This window comes from Sceloporus undulatus, unplaced genomic scaffold, assembly GCF_019175285.1.
Source record: "Sceloporus undulatus isolate JIND9_A2432 ecotype Alabama unplaced genomic scaffold, SceUnd_v1.1 scaffold_14, whole genome shotgun sequence".
Classification (NCBI taxonomy): domain Eukaryota; kingdom Metazoa; phylum Chordata; class Lepidosauria; order Squamata; family Phrynosomatidae; genus Sceloporus; species Sceloporus undulatus.
The window spans coordinates 2,480,982-2,491,366 of NW_024802936.1; the positions used below are offsets into that span (position 1 = coordinate 2,480,982).

At 43.7% G+C, this 10,385-nt stretch overlaps 1 protein-coding gene across 4 annotated transcripts in view; it reads left to right on the forward strand.

The window, feature by feature from the left end:
• Nucleotides 1-403: 403 nt before the first annotated feature.
• The window catches only part of LOC121917294 (homeobox protein AKR-like), a 22,230-nt gene continuing 12,248 nt past the window's right edge, over nt 404-10,385 (forward strand). The window contains exon 1 of one of the 4 annotated variants that reach the window (XM_042443112.1): nt 404-555. In XM_042443112.1, coding sequence (XP_042299046.1) covers nt 501-555 — 55 coding nt within the window. In that variant the 5' untranslated portion in view covers nt 404-500. Of the gene's footprint in view, nt 556-5,357; nt 5,432-7,686; nt 8,245-8,641; nt 8,664-10,385 lie in introns of those variants that run through there. The other 3 variants (XM_042443116.1, XM_042443113.1, XM_042443115.1) reach the window with 3 other exon arrangements.

A 10,385-nucleotide genomic window follows, 5' to 3' on the forward strand; every position in this document is an offset into this window, starting at 1 on the left:
ATTTTATCAGCTTTTGTAATGAGACTTGATTGAATAAAAACAACAGAACATTGCCTTGCATTATCTAAATGGCTGAGCACTTTGTTTTCTGAATAAGCATCATTCAGTTTTAAGTGCACAGAGATTTAGCCTTCTGCAACTTAAATAATCTTTTACATCTGTTATATGGCTTTAAAAAAAGAGAAGTAAAAACCCCCTTACCTCATTCACTGCTGTTGGTACTATCTTTTCCAGCCAACTCTGATACTAAAATGTACTTCTTATTGTAGCAGTAGCACCAATATTAATGGCAGCTCCAATTTTTCTAGAAGGGATGATGCTAGGCAACCAAGTGAAGCTGTGCAACCCTTGGAGAGGAAAACAAACTAAGGAGGAGTCGCTTGATCACATGGAATCTCCACAACAAAGCTGTACTGATCAGGCAAAATGGGTATAAAAGGTTGTAGGATTGGTGAAGATCAGCTGAGAATAGACTATTGGTGTCAGTTCCTTCAAAACCAATGGCACTCTTCTTAGAAAGAGGTGTCTTACACCAAGAGGAATACGAACAGAGTGGTGAGTAAATGAATGGTCATGAAAGTTCTTGTTCTGGTGGTATTTTTTTCATGTCTTGGTGGTACTGTAAGCTCATGGCTTTTTAAAAGGATCAGACAAATTGGTAAGACCATCTACAACTGTCAGCTGTGATACCTAAATGGAATCTGCATGCACAAAAGTAGTGTATCTCAGTCCCAGGTACAGTAGTGACAAAGAGAAGGCTGTTGCTTTTATGCCTGACTTATCAGCTTCTCAAAGGCAAGACGGATGGGGGAGAAGAGAATACAGAGATATGAGGGGCTGAACTAGGCATCCTCTGAAACATGTACTCTTCCACTGACAGTTCATTTCTTCCTTGCGTGCAATGCCTTTTGAACTTGAGAATACACAACTGCCAGGGCAACTGAATTAGCCTTGGTCTTTCTCAAAACCATTAGAACTAGACACTGAACTGGAAAGAAATACATGGAAGTGGGAGAACTCTCTGAGCTTGGTTATTTATTTTTTTCTGGAGGTGTGACATTTGTTCCTTTCAAAGAAGCTGATCCTTTCCACACAAACATAATGAGCTTGTCATCCAACAAAGAGGTGATCAGTGATACACTGAGCAATAGGTCATTCCTGAAAAGTGAAAATAATCCAAGCAAATATGACAAGAAGCAGTTATTGACACTTTTATTCTATTTTTCCATCCCATGAGGTGGGTTCACTGAAGCAGTGCCCTTTTGCAAGATTCACAACTTACTTCTTCCCAGTCTGTTCACAGGCCCATCTTGTTCACACACAATATAAAAGTTGATATGCATACCAAGCCTTACATCCACATGCCTCTGAAAAACTTGTGATTGTCTTTACTGGGAAAGGATTGCACATAACTTGCCACTTGCACACATTTTAGCAGGGTAGGAAAGACCCAGTTTTTTCAAACAGTCATTATTCTTCCAGTAAGATGGTTGGGACACAGTAATAACAGCCAGACTTTTTATTTATATATAAATTATATATATATAAAATCATTTTAAAAAATATTAATTTTTTTAAGGTAATTTGGTTTAAACTAGCCAAACCTGCCTCTCAGGCATGATATCCAATATGATTTGGCAGGATAATTTCTGAAGGCCGAGGAAGCAGGCAGCTTATTTACTGTATATATTCATGTATAAGTCTAAAATTTTAGTCTAAAAATTGACCCAAAAACCTGGGTTGACTTATCCACAGGTCAATGTATGTACTGTACTTTAACTCTTATTTTAAATAGCAACTATCCCCTGGTGAGATATAAGAGCATAATCTGTAATGGAAGCACTGACTCCTGTCAGTTCTCTGATTCGGCCTTTAGTATGGCACAAACAGTTATGCCTGCTGGAATTTTGCATTTTCCTTGGCATTGTTTTCCTTTGCTTCATCCTTTAGATCCTTTCTTACATTCCCATAAGTTTTACCCTCGACTTATCCTCGGATCATATCAAAATCCATAATTTTGGCCCCCAAACCTGCTCTAGACTTATACATGAGGTCGATTTATAGTTGAGTATATGCGGTAGATATACATGAAGTGTTACATGTGAATGGGGATATTGTCAAAAAGGATATACTTTTAAAAAATTAATAAATAATTATTGAGATGTTGCTGCAGGCTGTGAATGGCTGTTTCTGGATTGCTGAACATGAAATTAATAACCTATTCACCATTCAAAAGAATTCCACCAGGTGGTGCAGTACAGATGCAATGGGGCTAAAAAGCATAAGCCTTCCTCACAGCATCATTACTGGTGCCCTTCACACAGGGCTTATATGTTACATGTTGGATTTATCACAGGTTTCCCACTACCTGAACTCTACCTTTTGCCCATTACTTTTGCATAATTGTTTGACTAGTACGTAAAAGGAGGCTGGGAGAAAAAAGAGACATGTTGACACACTGGTCCAGTGTTAACCACATATATCACCCAATAGCCACAGTACTGATGAATGCTTCCATAGTTATCTCTGAACCAACCAGATCAATCAGTCTCCAGGGGTGGCTCATCCCAAAGTGTCAGCCATGCTTGAGGCTAGATTAGAGGCAATAACATTTGCTTTTACTATTTCTATGCATAGTTGGTTTGGAATAATGAGGGGGTTTGGGAGGGGGTGTCTGAATAGGTTGGGTTTAAAATGTTGAAGGCAACACTGACTTCAGTCCCATTGATTTCACTGGGTCTAAGTATAAATCTGACCTGCCCCAGTTCTGCTTATAACAGGGAATCTAGAATCATGTCCAGAGGTTGCTAGTCCTAACCAATATAGGCAGTGGTATAGCATCTGGAGGGCCCCATAATTTCCACTTCTGGCTGATATGAAAATAGTATAATTAAAATAAAGAATAAATTTCATACTCTCCCACAATTGTATACTCACACGCATACAACTAAATTTATTTGGGCACCTGGTTGTGATCACAAGGGAGTATCTAAAGTTGTGAAAGTATGTAAAAAAAAACTGGTTGGCTAGCAGGCATACCCGCTGAGATTATAATTCTTCAGAAAAGAAATAAGATAAATAAGTACAACACCGGGAAAGAGGGTAACAGAAGGCCTAAATTCAAAGACATAGCCTCTGGAAAACCAGTATGCCAAAGGATCTTGTAGCACCTTTCAGACTAACTGAAAGAGAGAAGTTGGTAGCATGAGGTTTCGTAGATCTGAGTCTACTTCCTCAGAGACCTCATGCATCTGAGGAAGACCTAAAACTACGAAAGCTTGTGCTACCAACTACTCTCTTTCAGTTAGTCTCAAAGGTGCTATGAGATCCAGAAGGCCTAAAGTGATGCAATGAGAGAGGAAAGAAGGAAAGAGGATTAGTTGGCAGCAGACATATTCTGAAATAATGTAAAGCGTAAAGCAAAACTATGGAGCCTATGTAGGTTATTGAAGAAATCTGAGAAACTCTGGGATCCAATATGGGGTTGGTATATATATGACATTTTACATTTAACGAGTTTTAATCTGCCTAAAGCCAGCACTGGTCCAAGTGCACAAGGTTTGTGCATTAAGACCCCTCAGTTCTACTTCTGCTGTTGTAAAATAAATGTGGTAACAAAGCCAAACTGTTGTAGCTTAACTGCACAAACCCTGTGCTCTTGAACCAGTGCTGGTTCTTTAGGAAGTAAGCCCTACTAAGCACAGTGCTTTATAATTCTGACTAAGGATTGAGCTATAAAACTCTGGTTGTAAACCATGTTACACAGGGTACATTCCCCAACAATAAGACTGGATGTTTTGTCTGTGCAAGGCAAAGGCAATTGAAATAGCATTTCAAAGTCAATAATATGTCAAGAGGGCTTAAACATACACAAATGTGTTCTTGTATGCATCCTAAAAGATATTATATGTTTCACTGCTCAGTCTTGTAAAATGCAAAATAATAAACATGGAATGTTTTGAGGAACGTGCGCGGAGCGCGGTGTTTTCTACCAAGTACTGTAATCTGAGTCTGTTGTCACACAGTTATGGCTATCCAGAGCCTGGTATATCTACCAGAAAAATTTGTATCCCAACATATTCTTTAGGGTGATAAAATCCAGCCTTGCCTAAACCCTTTGCCAATTGGGAACCATTTGGCTTCTCCATATCCTGTTTTAATTTCTGCAGATTCTGCATCAGGACTATCAGATGTAGTGGCATTCCCATGATCTTGAGAGCCCTCCATAACTTTTCATGATCTATATAGTCAAATGCTTTGCTGTACTCTATAAAGCAGGTGGAGATTTTTTTTCCCCCCTTGGAACTCTTTGGCATGCTCCATTTGTGTACTATTTTACCATTTTATCATTATCTAGAATTAATTTGTGTAGTTGGTCATTTATTTTTCTTTTCTTTACCTTCAACATAAAGCCTACCTTAGCACATTCTTCTCTGACTTTCTTCAGTAATAGTTCTTTTTAACAAGTGGATGTAAATAGGCCTCTGATTATTATTGTTGTTTTCTTTTAAAATGCCTGAGGATACTTATGGAGCCAGCAGGGTGTAGTAGTTTAAGCCTTGGACTATGACTGGAGATCGAACCCAGCTGGGTCATGGAAACCCAATGGGTGACCTTGGGCAAGTCACACTCTCTCAGCTTCCGAAGACAGCAATGGCAAACCCCCTCTGAAGAAGCATGCCAAGAAAACCCCATGATGGATTCACCTTAGGGTCGCCATAAGTTGGAAAACAACTTGAAGGCACACAACAACAATAAAAAGTTAATAGTTTTTTTATGGGTTTTCCAGGCTATGTGGCCATGTTCATGCGATGGCATTCTGGGAAGTGTAGTTTGTTGCGACACCAGAGGTGCTGCCTTGAGCCATGGCTGTTAAAGAGGGGTCAAACTGCATTATTTCCTTTGTGCGGATGCAGCCTCAGGGCCCGAACAGGCAAGCCAAAATAAAGTTGCTTTGGGTCACTTTGGAGGTATGCTGTTTAAATGACACATTCCATCTTAAGAGGCCAGAAGCTGCACCAAAGCTGCGCACCAGTCCTTAGGACTGGAGTGTGGCTTTGGCACAGCTTTCAGCCTCTTAGGATGCATGCATCATTTAAACAGCATACCTCCATAGTGACCCAAAGCAACTTTATTTGGGCCTGTCTGTTTGGGCCCTCAATCTCACACTCTCACTTTGCTTTCGTAACCAGGAAATGGTCCTTCACACAGAGAGGCTCCAGTAATAACACAAACGGGGCTTTCCCCCGAAAGTCGCCTCCTCCTCCCCACTCATTGGCTTTGCTGCGAGTGAGTCAGCGCCACTCATAGTTTACACACAAGGCCCACCGGATGTGAGCCAGCCTGGCCTCAGCCTCCAGGCAAGGAAACTCTCATCGCCTCCTGGAAACATTCTTCACGAGGAGGAGAGGGAGCCAGTGTGGCATAGTGGGTTAAGTGTTGCACTACTACCACTTTGGAAACCCTGCTCTCTCAGCCTGAGGGGAAGGCCATGGCAGACCTCCCACCCCCTTGAAGAAACTTGCCATAGAATCCTAGAGTTGGAAGAGACCACAAGGGCCATCCAGTCCAATCCCCTGCCATGCAGGAACTCACAGTCAAAGTACACCCTCCCACACACACACATCCATGATAGGGTCGCCTCATTTTTGTGGTTGTGTGCCTTCAAATAATTTCTGACTTAAAGCAACCCCCCCCCCCCCCCCGCCATATGGGTTTTTCTTGGCAAGAGTCACTCAGAGGAGGTTTGCCATTGCTTTCTCCTGAGGTTGAGAGAGTGTGACTTGCCAGCCAGAGGGTGAAAAGTGACAGAGAAAACATGGTGCTGGCCTTGGTTAGAATGGCAGTTAAAAAGTGGTGTAGACCTGGATTAAAGTGGCAGTTTAAAAGTTGTGTCAGTCTAGATGAAAATGGCAGTTTAAAAGTGGCAGTTAAAAAGTTGTGTCAGTCTTGATGAAAATGGCAGTTAAAAGTGGTGTCAGTCTGGAGTCTGGGTTAAAATGGCAGTGAAAAAGTGGTGCCAGTCAGGTGGACTAAAGTGGCAGTTAAAAAGTGGTGTCTCAGCCTGGATTAAAGTGGCAGTGAAAAAGTGGTGTCAGTCAGACGAAAATGGCAGTTAAAAAATGGTATCAACCTGGATTAAAGTGGCAGTGAAAAAGTGGTGTGGGCCTGGATTCTTTCTTCAGTGAGGATGCAGATCCACTTTCCCTTAAGGTGTTAGGAGGTTTTCTTTCTCAGGCAGGTGTGCCATGACATTTGCCTTTTAGTCACCAAGACTTTGCTTTCCTGAACCCAGGAACCTGGGAGGACTCATCCTTGAGCAAGAGAGAGGTTGCCTTGTTTTCTCTTTCCTGCTCCCATGACACATGCTGCTTTCAAGCCCAAGAGCAGATGTGTTTGCCCAGCCCAGCCCAGCCTGCCTCTTCTTCTCTCTGTAAGGGGCTCAGGAAACACCAGAAGCAAGCACCCTCCTCATTAAAGGAGTGGACTTTGGAACCAGTTCTGGGTGAAGTGGGAAAAAATGTCTCTCTCTCTGTGTGTAGCTGAAAGGCTAAGGTGCCACAAAATGGAGGACATTCAAGAAAGAAATGGAGGACAGACGAAATAAAAGCTAAAAACACATATAAATAGAAACCCATGCTCCTTAGTCATGCTCCAAATGGAGGACATTTTGACATTCCTCCTAGACACAAGGTTGAAAGTTAGGACAGGTCCTGGAAAAGGAGGATGCCTGGTCACCCTGAGTTAAAAATGCTCCTATAAATGTCAGCTCATGCTTCTTAGCCATGGAAAAGCTAAAACACTAACGTAACTATAAGTTCATGCTTTTCAGTCATACTCGAAATGGAGGACACTTTGGAATCCCTCCTGGATAGAAGGTAGAAATGTAGGACACATCCTGGAAAAAGAGGATGTCTGGTTATCCTGAGTTATAATCACATAAATGTTGATTTATGCTTTTCAAGTCATGATCCAAATGGAGGACAGTGTAATGCATCTGAGGAAGTAGACTGAAGTCTAGGAAAGTTCATGCTGCCAATTTCTTTCCTTCAGTGACTCCCAAAGGTGCTACAACACGGTTATAGCTGTGAATAATAACTTGTGTGTGAGAGAGAGGAGGAGTGTGGAGAGAATATAGACAACAACAGGGCCGCCTTTTGGCGGGAAGCGTTGGTCTCTCCTCAGTCGGCGCTTATGGCGCCATCTGGGAACAAGTCAGTAAACTCGGCCCAGGAGGAGGAGGGACATATTTACTCAAGAGGGCTGAGCCTAGCCCTGAGAGACTTTCCTCCAGGAGTCACAGGAGTTTGTTTTGTTGCCACTTTTAAAAAGAACTAAACAAAAACAAACAAAATAAATCCACACTGGAGAATTAACCCGGTTTGGCAGCGCTTTAACTTGTTGTCTGGCTCTTTGCTATGGAATTCTGGGAGGTGGAGTTTGTTGTGGGTCCAGAGCGGAGGGAGGCAGTCAAAGCGGTGCCAAACCGGGTTATTTCCCCAGTGTGGATGCAGCCTGAGCAGGAGGAGCCTCTGCCCCTTCCACCAGCCCAGAGGGCAGGGGCGGGGAAAGAGGGCGAGGAGGAGGCGTCCCTGGCTCCTCTCCCCGGCGGCGCCTTACTCATCGCAGGGCGGTCTGGCTGCTGGGGAAAGGGAGGGGGGCAGGGAGGAGGAGGAGGAGGAGGAAGGGAGCACCTCGTGGTGGAAGCCGCCAGCGGCGCTTGCTTCCCTGCCTTGGCCCGAACAAAGACAACAAGAGGCTCAGAGGGAGAGAGAGAGGAGGGCAACTCCAGAGAGGAGCCACGCCACTCAGCCCACGGGGCCCCTGCCACGACTTTCCCTCTCCCTCCGAGTTACTTTCTACTCACTCATTCACCTTCCTGCCTCCTCTCCCTCCTCTGAGTTACTTTCTACTCATTCACCCTCCTTGCCTCCTTCCAAGTTACTTTATACCTACCTTCCAAGCTACTATCTACCTTCCTTCCTTCCAAGTTACTTCCTTCTACTCTCTTTTCTTCCTTCCAAGTTACTTTCTACCCCTCCACACACACTTCCCTCCCTCCAAGTTACTTTCTACTCAGCTTCCTTCCTACTTTCTCTCCTCCACCACTTTTCCTCCCTGCCTTGCTTGTCCCTTCGTGCCCCTTCCCCTTCCCTTCCCCAACCGCCTTGGGGTTAAAAAAGCCAAGGGCTGCCAAGATTGGGCAGAAGGAGCCCCCGGCCTCCAAGATGAAAACTCCGAAGAGTAAGTAGGCTCTTGGGGCTGGGACTTGGCCTGGCCCTCCGCCTGGGGAGGCTTCCACGAGGCTTGGGGGCCAGGAAGGCTGCCAGAGACACTTTTCAGGGACGCCTAAGGCTGCTTTTCTTGCCTGGAGCCCTGGCAAAGTAGAAGCAAGGCTGCATAGTCCTTGGCTAAGGGAAGCCATCGATTGGAAAGTGCTGGTCTGGGGACTAGGGATCTGGCAGCATCTTGGATACTAAGTGAAAGAAAGAAAGCATGTGGGAAAGAAAGAGGCTGGAGCAGGAGCTTTGGGAGACTTGAGCCTGCTTCCTCAGAGGCATGTTGAGAGGTCTGTCTGGATTCTCCCCTCCAAACATGCCTCTCAGGAAGCAGGCTCAAGTCTCCCAAAGCTCCTGCTCCCGGACCTTTTCTTTCAATGGGAGGTGAGTCTTTTCCCCGCCAGACAAAACAGGAGCAAGGCTGGGGAATGCTTGGATGTAGCCCCCTCAAAACCGCGTCTCCCTCTCTTCCTTTGTGTCCTGGCAAAGTTTTCTCTCCCCTCCTTCCCTCCCTCCTTTCTCTCCTACACATACTTTCTTTCTTTAAAACCCAATGTGAAACCCAGACGAGATTAATCAAGGCTGCCCCTCTCAGGGTTTTTCCTCTCCTCTCTCCCTTTCTCTCTCATTCTCTCTGCCTTTGGAGGGGGAAAGGAAAAAAAGCCCCAAACATCTCTCCATACTGTTCTTTGAAAGACAAGAGCAAAAGGAGGCTTTCTTTGTTTGCCATTTTCGGATCCAGGGGGAGGTGGAGCCATTTAAACGTCGGTTTCCCAAACGGTTCAGCTTTGGAAACATAAAGACACTGGGCTTGTGGAAACATGCTTTTATTATCCTTCAGCTGAAAAGAGAGCAGGATGGGAAACTTTGGTGCAAAGGAAAACTTTGGGGGCATCGTCACTTCTGCTGGACTGTTTGACCGAGTGGAGTTTCCATCTGATGAAACCTTGCAGCAACAGTTACTCCGAATTGAAGCCCCACCGTTTTCAATTGCCATCCTATACTCTGTTGTACTTGATGGGGTTTACTTCTTAGCAGGAGTGATTTATCCAAGTGACTTTAAAACAGAGTGGCTAGCTATGCAACCTTGTTGTTGTTCGAAAACAACAACTTTTCCAAATGTTTTGCTTCTGCCCTTGGAGGTTTTAGAATAATCCAAACAAGAACTGCATATACTCATGTATAAGTCTAGGAATTTAGGTCAGAAAGTTGACCCCCCCAAAAATGACTTGACTTATCCATGGGTCAATGTAAGTACTGTATCTTAACACTTATTTGAAAGAAGGAACCATCTCCTGGTGAAAAGCAAGAGTATAATATGTCAAGCACCGACCCCCTCTACTCTTTCATCCATCCAGCCTTAAGACAAAGCACAAAGAGTTATGTCTGCTGGAATTTTATAAGTTTTTTCACATTGTTTTGCTTTGCTTCATCCTTTAGATCGTTTGTTACACGTCCCTAAATTTTACCCTCGACTTATCCACGGGTCACAGCAAAATCCATAACTTTGGCCCCAAAACTTGCCCTCAACTTATAGTCAAGTATATACAGTAGTATAACATTTAAGTCTGAGCACTGCATTCTCTAGAGGCGGTTTGCTTTTAATGACCTGTTTTGTATTTATGGTTCAGAGAAAAAGTCTCTTTGTCCAGAGCCTAGCAGCAACAGTTGGTGCCTATGGACATCCACTTGTAGCGTATAGTTTACATAGGGAGTTTACAAACTAAATGTAAACACAAAAGAAGCTGGGCTCTGAAGTGTAGAGTCAGACCTGCAAATGTAATCCACAATAAATGAAACGTACTATCAAGATAAAGCGTTTGTGCTTGAAATGCTTCACTTTGTCTCAGCTCCCTTAAGTGATTTTGGATGTTACATGCCATGGATCAGCTCTCTGTGGCTGAACATAGACACATCCTGCCTTCTGTTCTTTCCCAGTTTGGATAAATATCTAGCATTATTGGACCCAGTTTTTCCCCCCAGAATGAATAATTTGGAGTTACATTGTTCAAGCTTTTCACTCCAAGGCCAGCAGCATTGTGGTTCTCTCCCCCTCTTTCTTTCTTTCTTTCTTTCTTTCTTTCTTTCTTTCTTTCTTTCTTTCTT